The 23,539-nt window shown below is 37.7% G+C and overlaps 1 protein-coding gene across 1 annotated transcript in view; it reads left to right on the top strand.

Annotated features, from left to right (window-relative positions):
• The first annotated feature begins 1,548 nt into the window (after positions 1 to 1,548).
• Positions 1,549 to 23,539, top strand: part of LOC121415188 — a 40,188-nt gene continuing 18,197 nt past the window's right edge. Inside the window, exons 1-2 of the mRNA XM_041608351.1 lie at positions 1,549 to 2,478; positions 12,919 to 13,784. Of these exons, the coding sequence (XP_041464285.1) occupies positions 2,428 to 2,478; positions 12,919 to 13,784 (917 nt within the window). The 5' untranslated portion in view covers positions 1,549 to 2,427. The remainder of the gene's footprint in view (positions 2,479 to 12,918; positions 13,785 to 23,539) is intronic.

Below are 23,539 nucleotides of genomic sequence, written 5' to 3'. Positions count from 1 at the left end.
TCCTTCTCTTCTGCTTTTGTATAGCACTTATTGCTAAAGGCTGGAGATGAGACTAGAATCAGCTGTTTTCATGAGCTGTCTGTGAATAAATTTCACAATAGTGTGGGAGTGGCCAGAGTCTGATCTCAAGACTGTCAAATTTATTCATTTATATTTGTCTTGTATGTTATCTCTATCTGATGTAACCAGTTGAGATTATGTAATCGGTTAATAGTCTCAACATGCAAGGTGATTGATGTGACAATAATTTCCCAATGCGAGGGAATTACTTCATGAGCTCTTATCAAAGGTATTCACAACCATGCATTTTAGTTTATGCTATTAAAAGGTCTAAACAAAAGAGCAGCTGTGATAGTGAATGACCTGCTTTTTTAGATATCATCCTAATCCCTCATTTCCCAGTTTAAATTGCATTAAAAATTACAAATATTTCAGAATAAAATTTTTCATCATGGTATTCGTAATAAGGCTAGTCAGTCAATAAAAATCAAAGTGAAAAAAAGTTACCATATCTAGCTATTATTAGCCTTGGCCCATTTTATGCAACTAGATCCTGGTATTTAGGCCTCATTGCTTCCAAGATAAAAACTAAAATATCTTTTTGATGCTAAAAGAAAACCTGTTTCGGACTGCTGGCATTAATCGCTATTCTCTTCAAGAGTACAAGCACTTATATATCAGAGTATTTGCATCAAATGTTAATTTCATGAGAAAGTCTCAAAATCAAGGTTAATCTTTACCTTGTCATTATACATGTATGAGACATCTAGTAGATCTAGTAAGTTTGCTTCATGAAAGATAATGAAATCTTCGCTGAAAAGATGACACACTTGTGAATGTAGGCCTATATATGGTAGGGGATAACACTACTAATAAAAAAAAACTTAATTTTGAGCACACCATCCAAAATTTGCTACACTGTATTAAATTTTACATTGGACCCTATGGAAAATTTTCAGGGCTCTTTTTGGCATGGGGGGGGGGCAAATTTGCCCTGCACCCTAGTGTAATCCCCCCCGTACCTTATGCTTATTTTGCTAATTTCTTAGGAAAGTAATTACCAGTAATGATAGTTTTCTCATTGATTTCACTTGTACTACTACATTGTATAATACCACTTAAAATATCCTGCTCTAACCCCCTTTTTTGTTTGTTCGTTTTTGGATATGACAGAAGTATAAGCTTATTGATTTGATTTTCTATAAGATAACATTCCCATGGGATTAAATATTTGGGCTTCCCAATCCACCCCCCCACCATAAGTGTGGTTCAGTACAAAATGTTACATTTTTGCTTGTTAGTACAATTAGGGATGAAGTCCCTTTAAATATAATATTTTAGGTTTATCCCCCCCCCCCTTCCTCCAGTCTAAGGTTTCGGGGAGAGCATTTTAATTTAAAAAAAAAATTAACTTCATAGATAGATGAGTCTGGTACATAGACTACCACAAGGCCATATGTGAGGCGATATTTGCATGTCTGGGGCTCACCGAAGTGTGTCGATGATCCTGGCTGCCCGGTTTCTGTGCTGTGATGTGTCTGGAGCGCGAATGTGAACTGTGTATTGTGTGCACATGTGTGTATCAGCTGTTGTGCGCAGCCTAAGATCAGAGCTATTGATGAGGACATGTATGTAAAGTATTGAACTGCTTCTCTGAGGTCACTCACTGTCGTCTGGCCAGCTTTTTGGTGGCTGTCTGCTAGCTGTCTGTCTGCTGCCACAAATATAGATAGCCAGCTCAGGCAAAGCAGAGCTGTTTAATTGGAATCCGTATCCCAGAGCCTACCTGTGCTTGCTTCTTGGTCACTCCTCGGTCAACTCATTGCCCATCCGGAGGCTCAGCTCAGATCAGCTCGAGCAGATACCTACTACAGTGAATTGAATGTTCTTCAGCATAATACTATAAATGCCCCAGGATTTCCGCTGGGAGGCAACGAGGTTCCCCAGTGAAGCAGATAACTGATCATCTGATCTGGTGCAATTTTTTTTTGGTTGAAGGTGCTCACTTGTGATCTACTTAATTCTTTGATCACACCACCATCCAATCTCCGATAGTTTTACCGGATTACGATAAAACTGAGCTTATTTAAATGAATCATCTTCTGGCAACTCATAATTTTATCAGATTCAGAGCCTTGGAATATCATCTGTTTTGTGAATAATACTTTGCAGACACTACAGCTGTGTAGCATCCATTTAATTCTGCTGTTGCTTCATCAGTGCGACTTGGGCATCCTCTTTGCCTGACATAATGATGTACGTTGTATGTCTTAAATGAACTCCAGTAATTTTAGGGTATTAGACATTGCAAGTCATCAAGGAATTATTTGAGGTCATCAAGAACTAGTTGAATATACTGTCGCTTCGACTTTTGTTTTGAGACTAAGTTTCATCTTCTTATCGATCACCCAGCCTTGTTGATTAAACATGAGGGTTATTTTGGGCCTTCCAAATGCAGCCAAGTTATCTGATATAAAGGTAGGTGATTGATTTAAGTGTTTAAGAGAGATTTGTGCCTTCCAAAGTTATGCATGATAGAGATGTACATAACTAACACACGTCGCCAGCTCTCAAGTAATATTGAACAATTGTTTCTAAATTTGCCAGAGTAGGTATAGGCCTACATTTTTGGAGTAGGGCAGTTCCGTGGTAACGGAATGACATTCAGGAACAATTTTTTTTGCATTCAATCAATATTTAAAAAGTTATTTGCAAAGAAATGGTACCTGACAGTAGTTGCTGAAACCCACTTTTCAAAGTAAAAAAAATTGTTATTTTTATCCGCTGAATTTATGAGATATGAATATTCATAAACATGGTTGCGGAGTGACGCAAAATGGACATGCATATTTGAGGAGAAAACATATTGCTCAAACTCTGAATTTTGAATTGCTATCAAAATTTTGATTTGTTGATTGGATTCTATGTTCTAGCTTTAATACACTGCATTACATTAGACAATTGGTGTATTATTTCATTAATTACGACTTAAAACATAAATCCATACCCGGTTACTGAGTGACATCAGAAATATCCACTCACAGGCAATGTAAAATGAACTTTTATTTTAACATTTTTGTTTGATATGATGTAAAATGATGACCTTCAGATTATCCAAAAGAAAATTTTACAAAACAAGCATATTGAAATTAAGTAAAAAAACAATAGTGCAAACCCACAATTACTAAACTTCCCAAATGCACAATTGCTTTATTAGTAAAATGTACGGTATACCCAATACTGCAGGCACTACATGATTTTTCTTGTGAACATTGCCTCCTGAAACTTGTAAAGTTTAAGGAACATGCCTCCAATCAAGGAAGTCTTCTCAGTCATACCAATATGCAGACAGTTAGGCCTATACTCTAAATGTTTGACATAGAAAGGTCCAAGAGGGGGAGGGCTACTTAACTTAGTATCAAATTTACTTATGTGGCGCGATTTTATATATGTGCCGTGAGACCCCCATTTTCAACCTAAATTTCCATTCTAGAGCATCACCAATTTAGAAAGCCATGGAAATTCCAAGTTTTTTACGTTCCGGAGACTCTCAAATTTGTGGCTTCTCTTTCTGGTGCGCGCCCATCATGAACTGCTCAGCTGGTCAGTGCCGAATGGGCCTATTCGGAGACCCCCATTTTCTGATATGATCAGTTCCAGAACATTGCATTTTTGTGATCGTTGATCTTAGAGCCATTCCGGATTCCCCTCGATTTAAGAGCAAATTTAAGTTCCAGAGCCCCCTATTTTCGACTTTGTCACATAGTTATCATATTGTAATTCGAGCACCCCCCCGGGAGAAACATTCCTTCTCTTTTTTGACAGAATCTTGGATGGTACTCCATGGTTCACATGGGGGGCGGGGCTATGTATGTATATATATTCATACATTCATATAGGCCTATACTATATTCTCCATTCCAGAGCATCACCAATTTAAAAAACCATAGAAATTCCTAGTTTTCTTCGTTCCAGAGACCCTCAAATTTGCGTTTCTTGTTCCAGTGCATTACCATGTACATGTATGATATAATGCATTCTGGAGACCCTCATTATTTATGTGGTCAGTTTAATCCAGAGCATTGCATTTTTAGCAATTGTTGATCCAAGAGCAGTTCCAGAGACCTCCATTTTAAGCCCAAGAATTAGTTCCAGAGCCCCATATATTTTCCACTTTGATTTGGCGCCTAGGCATACTATCTATTGTTTTTCACACTTGAACAACTCAAGCGCTTTTTAGGTTGTTACCCCACTCATCTTCATCCTCTTTTCCTTCCAACTGGATTATTCTTTCAATGTGAAGAGGGTATATGCGCTTTTTAGGTTGTTACCCCACTCATCTCCATCCTCTTTTCCTTCCAACTGGATTATTCTTTCAATGTGAATAGGGTATTTTATAATGTCCAGCCTGTCCAGAACAAGGAAGCAGTGGATATAATACCAGCATAAAATCCAGACCAGAAGCGGGATTGACCTCAAGCCTTTAAAGCTTGTCTAGACTCCTAGGTCAAGTCTACTGTAGCCTGTAGGCCTAATTGCTTTAACGGTCAGCCATTCCAGAATGACCAATTAGAGAGGAGCTAAGGGAGGGAGGGAAAGAAAGGTCAGATATTTGCTTTGTCCACTTCTGCCTTGTCCAGTCTGGGTATAAATTTATGATAATTAGATTTCAGTAATGACCTCCATGAGTCCATTTTACCATGGCAGTGTACACGGGTAGAATATGTAGCTTATGGTAATGTACCAGGAAAAAATACAGGAAGGGGAGGGGGTCAAAATGGCCCTGGATACTTGAATATTAAAGGAACCCTTGAAATGTCATGCTTCTCCAATGTTGCATATTTAGCCAGTATTTTGCAAAAAGTAGCTCCCAAAAAGAAAAAAAATATTCATTTTTTGCCTGTTATGCACCTCAAATGCAGAAATTACTCTAGCAGGAAGGAATTCATATTTTTTTCCTGGACTTGTTAAAAAAGAAATAACTTCTAGTTTGTAATTTATATCCCGTCATTTTCTGTTGCTTGCTATCTTTTTTAATCCCCAGGCCCCACTCCTCACATTTCTGTAGCTGAATAGTAGTTTAGGTGATATTCTTACCATAATTTTATCTTTTTAACAATTTTTTTTTACCAAAATCTACTATAAGCCAATGTTATATGTAGGTCCATATGTTTTTTAGTAACTTATATATTCTCCATGTAGTATTGAAAATATATAGGCCTAGGCCTATCATTTGATATGCCATGATGCAATTGCATTTTGTGAGTTGGCCGACATATAACCATCAACCATTGCAAGAAATATTCAAATAGTTATTTGTTAATTATTGAGAAAGTGTAAGCCTACAGTACGGTGGCTCTAAAGTGTGGTCGATCAAACACCTGATACGCAACTTCATTCATGATGAAGTTCACAATTTTTGTTATAATCTTGCAATTTTAGTCAAAAAGTTTGTGCAAAGTGGTTTCCTAGCAAATAAGTTTTCGAAGACCAAAGACAGGGTCTAACACTGAATAGATAACCCATATTTAACTTACAAATGGAAGATAATGGCCCGAATTCAGAGGTGGTTTTAAAAGCCCAAAGTTGAATCCATGGTTTATGCAGATTTCCTGGATAAATTACGCTTATTTTACCGCGTAATGGGCACGTGTAAAAAAAAAGTCCAATGCTGATGCGCGCTTTTGTCACAGTGCGCCATATACGCTATTTTATTAATGAGTCTACTGTTTGAAGAGTGGACTCATGAATAAAATAGCATGGATAACCACGGCAATAGGCGTCAATTTGGCGCACTGTGACAAAAGCGTGCATCAGCATTGGACATTTTCTAATATAGGCCTATGCAGTAAAATGAGTGTAATTTATACAGGAAATCTGCATAAACCATGGACTCAAACATGGGTTTTCAAAACCACCTTTGTGAATTGTGAATTCAGGCCAATGAATTTTTTATGGCGGGGTCCATTTCATTTTTTATAATAACCAAGGGCATAGGCTAGTTGAGCATGAAGAGGTGGAACTAAAGTGTTATGGGGGGGTGCACATCTTGGGGAGGTGGAAGTAAAGTTTGGAAAATAAGCTAATAAAGCAGAAGGGGTACAATTTTTTTTTGCTTGCCAGTGTCGGAACTCTTCTGCCTCAGCGGGATGGTGCAAATGCACCCAATGCATCCCTTCAGCCAACGCCCTTGATAACAATTATACATTGTCTGTATAAGTTTATCAGTTTTCAATAGCTTTATATCATTAGTGCAAATTTGTTTTTATAGAAACTATTATGACTTGGGCCGCCCCTGTAGGAATGAATGTCAGTGAATTCATGTGATTGGCACCATCGACAAAACCTTTCTCTATCAGACAATATGTCAACACTCTATCTTTTGATTTGTCATGATCACTGAAATGTCTATTAGAGCCGCAGAAAACTGCACAATGAATAGTTAGGGTATGACTTGCATGACTTCAAAGAGCATTTAATCTGGCAAACATGTTTTTCACTAAAAGCCGTGGTTATCAGACAGATGGGGGGGGGGGGCTGTATTAGCCCTCAGCTCCCTTAAAAAAAAAATTGCTCCACTGCACGAGACACTACAAAGTTGGCCAACGATGTGCGCTCACATGTTTGCGTGTAAGTTCATAGGGGTGAGAGACGTGCAGTCATGAAATGTTGCACATGCTAGGCTCATACAGACATACACAGGGCTTTTAATATCATCAAAAGGTTGAAGCCCTCTCTGGGCCCGTGTCAACAAATGAAGTTAGTTTCCCCCTTTCCGCTATCAACTTCAAACCATTCTGATCATCTTGTGGAGTTGTTTTTGTCGGCTTTTGTCTGGTAGTTGTTACAACAAGGCTGTGTACATAACCTCTGATTTATTTGTTGTTGTTTTCTTGTCTGTCGGCCTAACTTATTTCGTCATCTGTTTCAAGAAAGATGTGTAGTAGTTAATAGTTTAAAAAAGAAAGCTGAGCTGAGGAAATACATTTTCCCCAATGGTCCTTTTCCATTTTCTCTGTTTGCCAGAGTGATTTTACCTATCAACTTGGGATTTTGATATTTACTTTCTTCCGTTATCTTTTCTTCATTCCTATCCTGTTCTTGACCTTGTTAACATTTTGGTAAAGCTTATTGTCTACTTGATGCCCAATGTTCTCAACCTCTTTGGTCCTCAGCCCCCACCCCCACCCCTCCTCTGTCTCTGGACATTTCAGTTCACAATTGCCTAATAATAAAAAATACCTGTAAACTCTCACTTCAGAATATTATCAGTCCTCTCAAAACTCAAGAATTACTTTTGCACATTCACATCTGCTCAGTTACCAGATCAAGTTTGCATGCTCTATGAGCTTGTGCATTAGTACACAGAAAACAATGTATGTTCTATTGTCTCACTAACCTGGGGATAAAAGTCTCTATGACTTTGAAAAGTAAATACCGTTTCAATGTACAGGTATCGTCTTTGGTGAATGTCACAAGTAATTTTTATTCACACTGGCAAAATACCCAATTATTTCTTGATTTGTGTAAAATCCTCAATCAGAAAATACAAGATATTCAATTCCTGATGGGCATGCGTGAGAGCGCCTTCATTCTACTCCCCCCCCCCCCTCTCTCCCTCTCTCTCTTTCGTGCTCTGTACCAGGGTTGTTTGTGCAGACGTGAGTTCATTGGGGTGACAGACGTGCAGACACAAATGATCCCTGTGCCTTGCTTTCTTCTCATGCACTGATCACCTACTTACATTTGGGGCTCAGTCAAATGCACAAGAACATGAGAATCCTCTCTGAATACTGTATTATTAAAACATAAATTCAGAAGTGATCTTGTTTAATGTATTGTGTAATCAGGATGTTATTTGGTTGTTTGAGAGATAAATCAATGTTTTCTCTAACTTTTTCAATATATCAACAAACCTTTTTTGGGGATATTTATTTGTGCAATTTAAGGGAACAAAATGCATTGTACATTTTCAACCTTTGGACATTGTACTGTGCATTTTGCTTGCAAGGCGCCCCTCTCTCGGTTGCACAAATGATTCGAAGGGATTGTTCAGTAGTTTTAAAAAAAAGTTGATGATGTTCCAGAACCAGCCCTGTTCAAAATACAAAGTTCCAATACTGACATTTAAAATTTGACAAATTATGTGTGGTTTAGTCATGTCATCAAAATTTAAGTATGACGTCATAGGCCTACCTGTATATGTGTACTCAGCTATGTATATTTCTTTGACAGCAAATTTAAAGACGTTTGAAAATGCAATTGTGTTCAATGTCGCATCTGCGATGCTCAAGTTCGTAAATTTGAGCTGATCGTGTTTACAAACGCACTTTTTCAACGTTTAGATTTTCCTCTGAATCGTGGAATTTGAAAGACATTTACGACCGGGATAGTGGACGTTGAACCCTTTGTTTCTCATTACATCTGCGTTTTGTAGCCACGTTTTCAATCACGTTTCATGTTACTGTTTAAATTTTGAAACAGACCTTGAACACACCCTTACTTGTGTAATATCCTCTTGGGTGTACATACGTGTAACACAGCGACAAGTTAGTGCAAGTGGGAAATAGTGCTTTTTTTTAAGTTGAAATCATATTTTATTTTTGGGGGAACCTACTGGGAACACAACTTCTTCTGAATTTGCAGCTGATGTGTTTTTGTTTAAAGGAAGAGAGAAAAAGCTGTGCAAAAAGGAGGAAAACATGAAAGTGAAGCAATAAAGAAGGAAGAATTACGATTGAATATTGCACAAACTTTAAAGTGAAATGAGAAGAAATTTATGCCTGACCATCTTAAATCTAGAAAGGGTACTGTATTTATGTAGTGAAGAGGGTAGTTGGATGGTATTGAAATGGAAAATTCAGATATTAGACAGCGCAGTAGAACTCTCTTGAAGGTATGTGAAATCAACCCCGCCCTCGCACGCTGCCCCTTCCCCCTAAAAGATAATAAATGAATAAAAAATGGAAGAAAAAGTAAATAAACTGCAATTCAGAGAACTAGATTGTATAAAATGATACTAATCAAGCCATAATGAATGTACAAAGTATCAAACTATCTAAGGGCACAATAACCTGTATCGTTGAGAAATGTTTAAATAGAATATGCAGATGAGCTGACAGACGGACAGTCTCGATCTCCTTGAGATCTGCGAGGGCATCGCACTCTTTATCAGTCATAAGGGGCCGGTCACAGGGGTTGCAGATCCATATGAACGTTCGGCCATCTACTTTGGGCAATGAAAATGAGGCTAATGAGCTGAAGATGAGACTGGAAAGGGGGAGAAAAGTGCTCCAGCTGGAAGCAGAATTATAGCCTGTGTACTGACGCATGGGCCGCTTTAAAGGGCAAGTTCGCCCTGAAGTGTAGCTTGTCGCAATAATGCCAGAAAAAAATAATAAAAAATATTGGTGAAGGTTTTAAGAAGATCCATCAAAGATTAAGAAAGAATTATTAGTACTTGGAAATTTTTTACTTGTGACTTGATACTACCCCTGCACACCTGACCTCACTTCACACTTAACTTTACTGTCAACAATACACTATACTTACGGACCCTACGGTAACTATATATTCTATACTTCGTACATATTGACTTACCATTACCTTGCATGTATAATTGATTATTATTTATGGACTATAATTACTTATCTCCGTTATATATTGAATTGCATTGTATTTACCATTGTTATTAGTAGGCCTAAATTGGTTTAGATCCTGATGAAGGGCATGTGCCCGAAAGCTTGATGAAGACGGGTATTGACCTTGCTACGGCCCTCTCCATACTATTGATCTCATATATATATATGTATGTGTATATATACGAGCAGCTGCCCTATATATTATTGAATATTAATTGCATAATATCAATTTTTGTCTCACCTGCGAAGCAAGTGAGACTATAGGCGCCGCTTTTCCGACGGCGGCGGCGACGGCGGCGGCGTCAACATCAAATCTTAACCTGAGGTTAAGTTTTTGAAATGACATCATAACTTAGAAAGTATATGGACCTAGTTCATGAAACTTGGCCATAAGGTTAATCAAGTATTACTGAACATCCTATTAGAGTTTCATGTCACATGACCAAGGTCAAAGGTCATTTAGGGTCAATGAACTTAGACCATGTTGGAGGAATCAACATCGAAATCTTAACCTGAGGTTAAGTTTTTGAAATGTCATCATAACTTAGAAAATATATAGACCTATTTCATGAAACTTGGACATAAGGTTAATCAAGTATCACTGAACATCCTGCATGAGTTTCACGTCACATGACCAAGGTCAAAGGTCATTTAGGGTCAATGAACTTTGGCCGAATTGGGGATATCTGTTGAATTCCCATCATAACTTTGAAAGTTTATGGATCTGATTCATGAAACTTGGACATAATAGTAATCAAGCATCACTGAATATTTTGTGCAAGTTTCAGGTCTCATGATTAAGGTCAAAGGTCATTTAGGGTCAATGAACTTTGGCCGAATCGGGGTTATCTGTTGAATTACCATCATAACTTTGAATGTTTATTAGTCTAGTTCATTAAACTTGGACATATGAGTAATCAAATATCACTGAACATCCTGTGCGCATTTCAGGTCACATGACCAAGGTCAAAGGTCAATGAACTTTGGCCGAAGTGGGTGTATCAGTTGAATTACCATCAAAACTTTGAAAGTTTATGGATCTGATTCATGAAACTTGTACATAAGAGTAATCAAGTATCACTGAACATCCTGTGCGAGTTTCAGGTCACATGATCAAGGTCAAAGGTCATGTAAGGTCAATGAACTTTGGCTATGCTGAGTTTTTTTGTTGAAAAACCATCATATCTCTGTAAGTTTATTGGTCTCGTTCATAAAAAGTGGACAGAAGAGTAACCATGTATCACTGAACATCTTGTGCGAGTTAGAGTAGTATTCAAAGTCAGCACTGCTGCTATATTGAACCGCGTGATGCAGGTGAGATGGCCAGAGGCATTCCATTTGTTAATGGTTCATGATGACTAAGAATACTGATCAGAAGTGAAATAATTTGTGTTTATATACAAAAGGTACAATAAATACCATTTTCAATTTGTTTGAGAAAATTACATTTCATTTATTTTTTTCTAGTACATGATACATGGGGAAGCTGCCTGCATATGAGGTCACAGATCAAAAATCTAATAACTTTTTCATCTTTGATGGATTTTCATCAAATCTTCACCAATATTTTTTTATTATATTTTCTGCTAGTTTTACTATAAACTTTTTGCCGGGTCGATCTTCCCCTTTAAAAGCTGAGACAGCAAACAATTGTATGTGGGTCAATTACATTAACTTTGGTGTTCACCACTGCGGCTTACCTCAATTATGTGCATTGGTAGGTACTATTCCCGAGACTCAGAAGAATCATTTTTGTATAGTGATCCCATCATACCAGCAAGTCCGTGATCAGAGTTGTTTCAGCATGTGAAAGCCACTCTCTTCTTATGCTGCGTTTATGCGACCTCAAGGCAGAGTCATGATTTGAATCATGTTCAAAACACAAACATGAATAACAATACCACAGAATCAGCATTTAGACGACCTTTATTCTAACGTTGTTTCTTCCCGGATTTGGGCCGATCCAGTGCACATCACAGTGTGCAGCTTGACCCAGGAAGTACAGTTCAACTTTTTTGTGCGTGTTTCGGCTCTCGAAAAATCAATCTTTATTGCTTCCAGAATTCAGTCTATTATACCTCATTATTTATTTTACTATTATTCATCTTGTCAGTTCATCAAAAATGGTGTTCGGAAGTGAACTTTAGCTTAATCCAATGTAATATAATTGACATTGTCAATTCAACAACAACTGAGATCATTGTCTGTCCAGTTACTAGAACTTGCAGTTGAAGCCATGACAAAAAAAAGAACAGTGGACGATGCGATGACCAACACGGAACTTAAAGTTAAATGCACGTGACAAGAAATGCATGTGTAGCACATATAATAGCGCATGCTTTGAGCTTGGCAAGAGTCAAACTGAAAGAAGTCCAACACAGTGACGTCATAGAATCATGATTCAAATCATTATTGCGTTTATATGACCTTCTTCGTTCGTGATTCTACAGAAACATCTTTCCAAACGCCCATTTTTCAGTGTTTGTGATTTGAAAGACGTTTATTTTCACTTTTTACTAACCGCAATCGTGATTCTGCAGATTCATGATTCTAGGGTAAAAAAGTGGTGCATAAACGCACCCTTAGTGTCATTGTCGATTGGAAACGTCCCTGTACTTTTCCCCCATGGACTGTTTATTATTCTGAGAGTGTCTTGGAAGTTTTAAGACAGACTGAAAGATTAGCAGACAGCAAGTTATCAATAATGATCTTTTTCTTTTTTATTTTGATAAGGATTGACTAAATTGAAATCATTATATAAAGCTAATAATTTTTTGATTTATTTTTTTTACTTCAATTGTTTTCCAATGAAACAGCAGAGGCTCTTATGATCCTATGGCCACAGGAATCCCTCTTATACTGAGCCCTGTACAGGGTATTTTACACCCATGCATTTCTTAGAATATTCAAGGTTTGGTTTGGTTGAAAATTTTAACTCCGGATCTCACTGCTTCAGCAATTTCCATAGTGATATGGATTGGCAGTTATTTAAATGGTTGACCCAGTTTTCTTCGATCTGTTTTCCACAGGAACCGTGTACAAGCATGTTTTTCTTTCTTTTAAAACATCCAAATTAGATTTGCTGGGCCACAAATTTGCTCAGTCATTTCAATGGGTCTTGCGGGAGAGGAGATGCCTCATATTAGAACTAATTCTCAAGATGTGAAGTTGCATGACATGATTTGGTTTGGACTGACAAATGTTATTGCCAATTGCCTGTCAAGTGTGCTGTTTTTAATAAAGGGCTTCATTTTCTCATTTCCTTCTTTTAACACAGGATGGCTGTAACCCGACCCAGGGTCAGGGGACGGAGACAAGGGAGGTGCCTTTGAGCAGGAAGGAAGAGCAGAAATGTGATGGCTCTGTTTTGCCATCCCTTCGCTGGATAGATTCTGCAGAGGGATCTGACGATGATTGCAGTATGCAGAGCTTGATCGTTGCAGAGGAAGAAGGAAGCCAAAGTCAGCTTGGACAAAAATCTGAATCCAGTAAGGTTAGCCAGGAGAGGGGATGTCATGGTAGCAGTACTTCTAGTCTAGGAGAGAGAGACTGTCTTTTAAATGGTGTCAAAGATGCTCTGGACAGTGTTACTGGTGTCCAGGGACCTGGTAATTTTTCATTGGACTCCATTATGAACAGCGGCTGTCAAACTGATATGAACAGCAGGAATCTTCAGTTACCTGAACAGCATTTCATGGACACCAAAGACAAATTACAAGACTGCATCAAGAAGTGCTCCGAGTCTCATCTGAAAGCATTACCATCATCATATCCACAGTGTCCAAGCGCAAGGATGTCCAGCCCTATCTTGCCTTCCTTATCCCCCATCCATCCCAATGGATCCCTTTTGAGGATCATGCCTGGTTCTCCACCAACAGCGACCACCTTCCGACCTATCAGAAGCAACCATTCCATCTGCAGTACGGCCGAACACAGCACCCTCTTCCACCAGGAAGAGCAAACTCTTAGCAAGTGCATCGGAGGGACATCCCTTTCTATCTGTGAACCTGAGGAGTGCCTTGTGATTATGACTGATAATGATTTAGAAGATTTTCATGAATCAAGGTCTCCAAGGACACAATCTTGTCTTCAGCAATGTGAACCATCCGGACCGAAGGGAATGTCAGTTATCAGTATGACCAGGTACAGATATGTGAAGGTTTGACTCCGTTCTCATCTATTTTCTTAATCCGGTTTCCCTTAAACCAATGGTGTCGATTTGCAGAAAGTTCTATTCATCTGGGGGGGGGAATATTACGTAATAATACAAAGCGCCATCTCCCCAAATGATTAGAAAGCGCAAGCGGATCTACACCCATGCCTTTCATAAATCAGTTACTTCACTTTTTTCACCATCACTCTCATCACCATTTCCAGAACTACTTGTAGTAAAGTGGTCTTTTGCTGTGGGAATGCTCTCAGTGGGGTCACATGTTTTGCACAAACTTTGAACTGCAAACGTCTACACAATGTGTACTGAGTAGCACACCCTCTGGTACCTCTGTGGGAAGATTGCTTCACAAAGAACGGTTATGTCCTCAACTTACGCTTATCCAGTTTTATAAGGAGGCAAAGTAGTCAAGAAAAACACTTTATGAGGTAGTTTTTCCAAACTGGTTTAGAAGACCACTTAACATTGCTTTGAGTGTTCCCATGACAGACAAAACTGGTTCCTACTAAACTGGTTTCAGCTAATCTAATTTAAGAAAGAAGATGAGAACGGGGTGTCTGATACTGCAGTATGGTGGTTTGTAGACACTATGGCCCCTTATTCTGAAGTCGGGTTTAATTTAGACCATGGTATAACTCTGTGCTAAAATTATGGGAAGCCAAAAGTGTCAAAATTTTCATAAAGTTGTATGTTTCTTATGTTTACTGTGCTCTTTTCTGATTCATCGATGGTGAAGACAATCATCTATTTATACTTCCTAGACAATTACTAATGATTTAAGATCAAAATGAGCTGAAATATGATATCTCTACTGTTAGTGATTTATGTAACAATTGACTGTCCGTACTTAAAGCACAACTTTAAACCTGAGTTTAAGTTAAACCCAACTTCAGAATACAGGCCTATGAATGAAAGAGTTTCGTACCCAAAAAGTAACCTGATACCATTTCTAGACCACTCTTCCATGGTACTGCAAGAAAATAAATGAATATCAAATGTTCTTGATAATCATTTTCAATTATAGTAAATTGATTCATATACTTCCTGTTGCACCAGCATCAACAAACAAAGCAATCAATTTGTTACTTTTGTCATGAAGTGCCCCTAGACGCCAAATCAATGATTTTTTTTAAATAGACTGTTGATTTTCCAAAATCTCCCAAAAGTAAACCTATCTTTAAAAGTCTTACTTGATTCCTTAAAATGCTATAGTTGTACTTCATGGTATCAAAAATTAAATTAGCCACAAAACATAAAATTGTAATTCTTGAAATTTCTCAGGACATTTTCTCAACCTCGTACTATTAGTAACCTCATACTATCCTCAACCATGTACTCTAAATTTTCCTCTTTACACTGGCCAAATTTTCTGCCTGACCCCGGCTTTTACTTTTCTCACCCCAAATTCAATAATCCTGGACTAATGGTAGCCATTCACGAGTACTTGCCTATCTGACTGGACAACAGCGCTGGCTAACTTTGATGTGCAATACACCATAGAACTTTTCAACAACTCAATTTTCAGGGACATTCATTCATTCATTCATAGGCCTACAATATATAAACTGGACACATCTGCCATGTAAGAAGTCGCGTTAATGAGAACTGAGCTGATGTGAGTGGACATTTGTTCTATTGACCGTTCCCTTTTGGCACCACCGGTCAGTCAACAACACGCACTGGACACAGGAGACCTCCAATTAGTGCTCAGGTCATCCAATGGCCCAGTGAGAAAAATATAATGACCACTTGTCAGGGTGTGAGGTAATGATGGACAGAAGAGTTGTGACACATTGTAATGTGTGAATTCATTCATGTCCAGTCCATAAAGCTCAAATGGAGGCTTTCACACATGCACAACTATGGGAATTCCTTGTACTTGTTGACTTGAACCTCGACCTAAAAAGAAAATGATAATGCTGTGCTTTTTGTCAGTGAGAAAACCAATAACTTGTAATGTTATTGATGCTGATGTACAGAGAGGGGGCTTGGGGCCAAGCCCCCCCTCCCCCTTCAAAAGTTCTATGACCTCCCCCCAAAAAAAACACGAAAACTGGTAAGGGTATTTTCTGAATATTGTGTAGAAACCTATCTTAAAAAGGTCAAAAAAATTTGCTTGATCTAGACTTTTGAGAATTTTTTTGAAAGAAGCCTGATCACTTTAATGGAAATACCTGCAAATTTGTAGATAGGTTTACTTTTAAAAAGTATGTAACCTTTTTCTCAAGGATTTCTCCTGGTTATCAGCACATTTTTGCATTGTGGAAGTAGATTTCAAGAACATTTTGTGTTTTTTAGGCAAGGAGAATGCGGATACTTTTCCAACTAGAGTGTTAAAGGGGAGGTTCACCCTGACAATAAAATTATTGTAAAAAAAGCAGAAAAAAAATATTGGTAAAAGATTGAGGAAAGTTCATCAAAGATTAAGGATGTTATTATAAGTTTTTGATTTGTGGTGTCAAATGCGAGCAGCTGTTCCCTAAGTTATGTTTAATATATGCATGAAATGCATGAATGTCAATTTCTTAATTGGTCATGGTGACTTTTTTCCTATCTGGAGCGGGTGTGAAATGATTTATCTCTACAATAAAACCCATTTTCTATTTTTTGAGAAAACTATATATTACAGGGTGCTGCATAAATTTTTAGAAGCACTTGCTCAGTCAGGCAAGTAAATTTTTCAATAGAATACCGAATACTTGCCCCAAAATCTATTTCACTTGCCCCAAAAAATCCTTGAAAAAAAGCTTTACCTCTTCAAAAGAAAATTTTGCGGTTTATAAACAATGGACCTTTTTCTCTCTTTTGGCATGAATTTATCTACCTTGTTATTGCATTTCTTTTTCTCTGCCATGACCAAAATTAGGGTTAATATCAGATCATCGACCCTAATTTTACTCATTCTACTGTTAGAATTTTGCTCGCCCAATTCGGGCAAGTAGTTTTGGTCTTTACTTCAAAACACTTGCCCGACTGACTTTTACTTGCCCCGGGCAATAGGGCAAGTGCTTTTTATGTAGCACAGTGTATTATTGATTTTGAACTACAGGAGAGACATATCTTACACATATGTTGTATAAAAATAATTATAATTTCATGTACATTACTGTTATTAATAATAAAATGGAAAGTGGGGATGTGATATTATCAGCCCACCTTCTGCCTATTCATGATGGCATGCATATGACAGTTTTCTCAAACTATTGCTAAACTAACAAAATTCAATAACTTTGTTATCTGATTTTTATGAAATTTTTGCAGCATTTTGCTCAATGAATGTCAATTTATAGATATTAGGTACAGCCCAGAGTACCCCTTTATCTCTTGAATTGCTTCACTGGGACAGGTACTCGCAGTTTAACCCTTTCCGCACTGGTGTTGCAATTTTGCACATTCGTACTAAAATTCGACAATCGTAATAATTTGTTTTCTCCCCTACTTCCGTACAGATAAGCTGATAAAAGGCAACAGTTCTTGGATGACATAATAATTATCAATGGTGCGGATATCTTGAACTGAAGAAAATAACATGGAAACAATTATTATCTACCCAAAATTAATTCAGTGTGCAATTATTTTTCCTTATTGGGTTGGTGTGAATACACCCTGTTTGCCATGTGTCTGGACAGGGTGGGTTGATGAATAGAAAATGGACAATATAAGGATTACCGGTATATCATGGTCTGTTCATCCTTCCCAATATAAAGAGGGGCAACCTTCATTGTCTGGATATGGTATTTAGTAGTCATGGATAGAGGACAATTAGCTTAAAAAAGACAGAGAGGGGAAAAAAATTTACAACTTCCTATATTCTGGTCAGATATTGCAATATAGGCCTACTTTCATTTTGAAATAAAAGTTTTATTTGGAAAGATAGGCCCATATGTATTCAGGGTGCATGGGCTAACTCCAACTACAGTACAGGATTATTTTGCCCTGCAAAATAAAAGGTTAGCCGATCAGTTGCGGTGTTAGCGTGAAAGTCCGGAAATAGAGTCGCTGTGAGTAAAGAAATGGCTACCACTTGTCCGGGGTCACTGAATTTTGTGCGGAAAAGTAAGCATTTCCTTATCCGGGGTTAGGCAGAAATTTGGCCAGTGAAAAAAGGAAAAATGATAGAATCATTTTGGGGGACATCGTGGCCTAGTGGTTCTGACTCTCACCTTTCCAACTAGTGTTCCAACAGAAGGTCATGGGTTACTTTGAATCTTGGCCATGTCATGTTTTCCTTCAATAAGAAATTTCACTAGCACTGTGCTGCGCTCGACCCATGTGAGGTGAATGGGTACCCGGCAGGATGAATTTCTTGAATTCACTGTGCACCGTTGAAAAACTGGTAGCTCGAGCTAAATGCGGGTCAATAGCGTGCTTTGTATCCTCAGGCAAAAAGCGCTATATGAATCCTTTTTTTTTCATTACCGTAAGTAACGGTGTATTAACCGCACCCGTGTATTAACCGCACCCCCAACTTTGGACTAAAAAAAAAAAAAAAAAAAAATCTTCTCACATTTACATGCATATTTGAGGTACGGAGAAACAAAATCTAAGCTTTTAAGATTTCAAAGTATCCAAAGAGATTACCGGTATGCAGAAATATGCTGTTCTTGATCAATTCATCTACAAATGTTAGAAAGAAAGAACGGTCCCGCCAATATTGGCAACTTACACACTCGCTCACCTCACTGTCACAGTGTACACACACAGCACTGCCATTACATTGCAAACTACGATACAGTACAAGTCATGCCAATACATCTTATCAAATTATGATATGTGTCTAGGAGGAAGAAACATTCACATTTCTTGCATCACAATCTCACAATCACTCTCAGAAATTTGATGTCTTAGCATGAATTTTGGATACGGGATTATAGGAAGGTTCAAGAAACAAAGAAATTGGCATTTTTTCCAGTTGTTTTTTACGGCTTCGTGCCGTCTCTCTCGTGCGTGGTTTACATGGTATCTTATGAAAAGCAAACAGGAAAGAAAAAAAAAAAACTGGCGCGAAACGGGACTTTGAATAGCGCCAGCTTAAGTCGCACTGTAACCACATTACAACGCAATCTCTAAGCTCACTCAACTCTCGCTCAGCGGTGACAAAATATTACCGAGTATGCTTGGCGTCTCTTTTAAATTAGTCAGGGAACTTCACTACTTTGAATCGAGAATAAAGTCAAATTAGTGTCATGAAGGTGAGTGCGTTTGTTATGGACAACATTTAATTAATATTGCAATAATCGCTTCCCATTACCCGCGGCTCATACCCCTCTAAACGACATTGCCTGGGCGGCTACGCCCGGCCACTCGATGTGTTGTGAACTGGCAGACATCGTACATGTACGGGAGGGGTTACGGCGGGCTGGCTCAGACCCGTCACCGTGTATAAACCGCACCCCCGACTTTTGCTTCTACCCCGCCGAGAAAAAGGTGCGGTTAATACACCGTTACTTACGGTATTTTATAAAACAATTAAATATTGCACCCTTAGTATAAAAAAAGTGTAGAAAAGTGGAGAGGTGTTTTTTTTATATTGACAGATAAAAAAAAAACGAAAAAAAGTAAGTCATTAATTTTATTTTTAATGGAATTCCATAATCTAGGCCTATATGTACTCAATTTTTTTTCAATCGATATGTAGGCATATATCCACTACACAAATGCATTATGATATTTGATGTATAACAAATCAATAACTTTGTCAAAAGAGGAAAAATATGTTTTTCATGGAGTGAGTAGGCCTAGGCCTATAACGTATCTCTTGACTCTTTCTAGTTTATAACCAACAATACCGGAAAATTTCACACAAAATTAGAATCATATACTAAATTTGAAAAACTCAGAAAAATAATCACTATTCATATACACCCAACATGAGAGCATCCAAAACTTGGAATTGTGAAAAAGCCATATTTGGACTAAAAGCCATTCATGAAAATTTCATTTTCAAATAGTGCATAGTGCACCTAAGTTTTGGGAAATGTGAGCAAAATTCTTATCAATTCTGTAGTGCTCAATCAATATCCCCAATACCCCAAAATGAAAATGCTTGATCCAGTTATTATCGGGAAAATGGTTCTGTTGTGAGTACAGTCATTCCTTGTATTAGTAAAATGCCAGTTAATTGTGTCTTCTTGCCCATCAAAGGTTATTGATCAGGGATTAACAGATTATCAGAAGGTGATCGCATTGAGAAAGAGCGACTTAGATCGGTGTCTGCCATTATTAGGCTATAAGTGTCTGAAGATACACCAAGGCTAGCCTTGTGATCGATTAGTCTAATCATTTAAACTCCTTACTTCCTGGCAGGAAAGGTCGATCCATATTGGGAATTGAAAAGACACCATTTAGGAGTGTTTTTTTCAAGTCTTTGATTAAGACTAAAACAAATATGTTGTATTTGTGGAAAGTCCTTCACATACTTTAGGTGGTTTCAGACTGCCTCAAAAGGTGGTTTCAAACCGCCTCGATCACAAGAATCCCTGTTAAATTACGAGAACTTTTTAAGGCTAAAAAATACCCGTTAATTATTTCTGCATTCACACCGCCCCGAAACACATCCTTTGGGATAAGTTCCCGAAGTTACGAGCATGCGCAGTATGGTCTGATAAGCAGGCAAGGCGCGAGATTCAAAATCACTAGCCCAGCAGCCACCCACGCCGCCGCGCCCAATGACACGCTGGGCTAAAAGTTCCCGTAATTTGCTTTCACATTGCTAAAATACCTGCGGCCTTGGAAAAATCCCCACGAAAGTTCTCGTAATTTCGCCAAGTACCTACTATTTAGCGGGTATTTTCTTTCGGGGAAATTACGGGTAGTTTGCTTTCACATTACCAAAATACCTGGTATTTCTGATCGGGGTAAATTTCCCGATCAGAGAATACCTGGAACTGGCGAACTATGAGGCGGTCTGAAACCACCTAAAGTTTGTCAGTTCCAGTTATTTTCAGGCAGTGTGAAAGCAGATTATGCATAATATCCCCGAAATGAAAAAACCTGCTATATGAAAGAGTAGGTACTTGTCAAAATTACGAGAATTTCATGGGGATTTTTCCAAGTTCGCAGTCATTTTGGCAGTGTGGAAGCAAATTACAGGAACTCTTTTAGCCCAGCGTGTCTTTGGAAACGGGCGCCATGGGTGGCTGCTGAGCTAGTGATTTTAAAATCTTGCACCTTGTTTGTTTTTATATCAGACCATACTGCACATGCTCATAACTTCAAGAACTTTGCCTGAAGGGTATGTTTTGGGGCGGTGTGAATGCAGGAATGATTAACAGGTATTTTTTAGCCCGAAAATGTTTCAGTAATTTAATGGGGATTCTTGTGATCGCTTCGGTTCGAAACCAAACCACCTAGCGTAGGGGCAGATCTCATTAATTGTATTTTTCTGAAGTGGAAAGGGGATCTGGGAGAAGGGGCCACCCAAGATTTATGTTAACAGTTTGGATCTCAACCAATATGGGGATCTTACATATGGTCAATTCCAGCGTAACGGACATGACGTTCAGACAAATTTTTGTAATTCAAAGAGTTATACAGTAGAATTAGCAGTCTTTTGATAATTGTTACTAAGCTTATCAGACACATTTAAGTATCTGTTACATACACATAAAATTTCAAATCGTTTCGTTGAACAGTTGCGGAGAAATCGCACTCTCCGTGAGCGTAACGGACATGACACGAAATGGACGAAGCATTTTTACCTCCTATTGCTTATCAAAATTCCTGTGAATTCTTAGATTGCATGCACCTGACATTGGTGTTAATTTAATCTTAAGATCATGCTCTATCCATAAAATGGTGTTTAACAACTGTTGTTAAGTGCATTCTGTATTCCTAGCTCAAAATGTAGCGTAACGGACATGACACACGAAGCGTAACGGACATGACAGTTTCGTCCACTTTTTGTAAGCGAATATAATTATTTTGTTACAAGATATGGTACAAGTCTAATTGTTTACATGTTAAGGCTAGAGGTTAGAGAGACATATCATAACTGGTAATCTGTAATATCTCCTATTATTTTGCAATTTGAGAGGGGGTCTTTTTGTATAATATTTATAAAACAAAAAAATATTTAGAAAAATTAATTTTACACCGGTTAACAACAGTTAATGAGTATTTTCAAGTTACTACCATCCACCACACCTAATTAAAGGAGAAAAAGTTGGTAGAAAAGATTATTTTTTATTCATGCCTTAATAATTGATAGTATACTAGCGTAACGGACATGACACCCTTATGAAGTGAACTTCATCAGCACTTCTTAGTTTGAAAATGAAAGAAATATGAATAATGAAAGTAATTATGTAACAGCAAAGTACCTTTACTAACACTCTAAAGAAAAATATGTAGATATTATTAGCAGGTATCATTAATTTAATAGCTATAGCCTAAGTGATAATTTTATATTGAATACAATGTTTATCATACCACTACTGCACACTGAGCAGACCAAATCTCATTTTTTGTGAGAAGAAAACAAAATATACCAGACCTGTATAAATCCAAGATGATATTATGGAATGTATTGTATGATAAAGAACATGTACTAGTGTTAATGTCAGTTTTAAGATTACAAAAAATGGTATTAAAAGGTATTTTAATAAAAAAATTAATAGCAGTACCTGGAAACTGGTTTTTCATTATCGATTATGTATGAGTTGAAAGGTAATCAGAATGTTTGTAAATAGCTTCTGAGATTTTTTTTTCATTCAAAATAACTATCATCCTGAGTATAATCATCCTTTCATCAAATCTTGGATGTTCTTAATCGTACGATCTTGCTTGCTGACAAATGTGGCTGTATCTAATTTTGTTGTATTGTCCGCGCTGCTTGTGTACAATTGAAGATACATCATTCAAATCTTGATTATGGCTGACCAAAATACTACTATGATGACATAATTTATTGATCGCGCCACATTCTTTCCACGGCCCCTTTGCTTTGTGATACTGCAAAAAAGTGCCACTGTAGATTCATGGATTCATAGAGCTACATCATGTAACACAGATATCCGAATACAAACTTGCTTTTAAATGTGAGCCCATGCCATCACTGAAGAAGTATGTAGAGGTTGGTGAAAGTCAGATACTTTGAAGTAATATCATCAATGATCATGAATTCACAAGTTGGAGTTTTATAATGCTCCAAACTGTCAGTGCAAAAACCTAAGATAATCAAATGTTTGTTCAAACACAAATGATGCAGATTGTGATCTGAGTATGTTGCCAGATATAGCTGCATCTTATCCTAATATTATGTGGCATACCGTTAATTCTCAGAAAAATCTACCAGAACAAGAGCTGAACTTTCATCATTCACCAACTTCTAAAAATAGCTTGAAAGACATGCAGATTCTAGGAAATATTACATTCAGCTATCCTCAAACAATTGAGGCTGACCTCAGTCTGTGACACTGAGCCTAATATTTTGTTTTTGTGAATGCTGCCTTTTGCCATATATAAGGCGTCATGTCCGTTACGCGAATTGTCATGTCCGTTACGCCATTTTTATGAAAATGAGAAGTGGTAAGGGAAAATGATTGCTACACATGGTAGGGGGTTTAATTCTAACATAGAATCTGAATCTGCAGTACCTTTAGACAAATTTCCTGTAAGCTGTGAAAACTTTAAGTGAAAAACGTAACGGACATGACACTGATAATGGTAAAGAAATCACACAAATCTGAAGACAGATTTCTCTAAAATTGATGAATGGCATAAAATT

The sequence above is a fragment of the Lytechinus variegatus genome, chromosome 5 (assembly GCF_018143015.1).
Source record: "Lytechinus variegatus isolate NC3 chromosome 5, Lvar_3.0, whole genome shotgun sequence".
Classification (NCBI taxonomy): domain Eukaryota; kingdom Metazoa; phylum Echinodermata; class Echinoidea; order Temnopleuroida; family Toxopneustidae; genus Lytechinus; species Lytechinus variegatus.
Note: the sequence above shows the minus strand (reverse complement) of the source record. Positions and strands in the feature narration are given on the sequence as shown.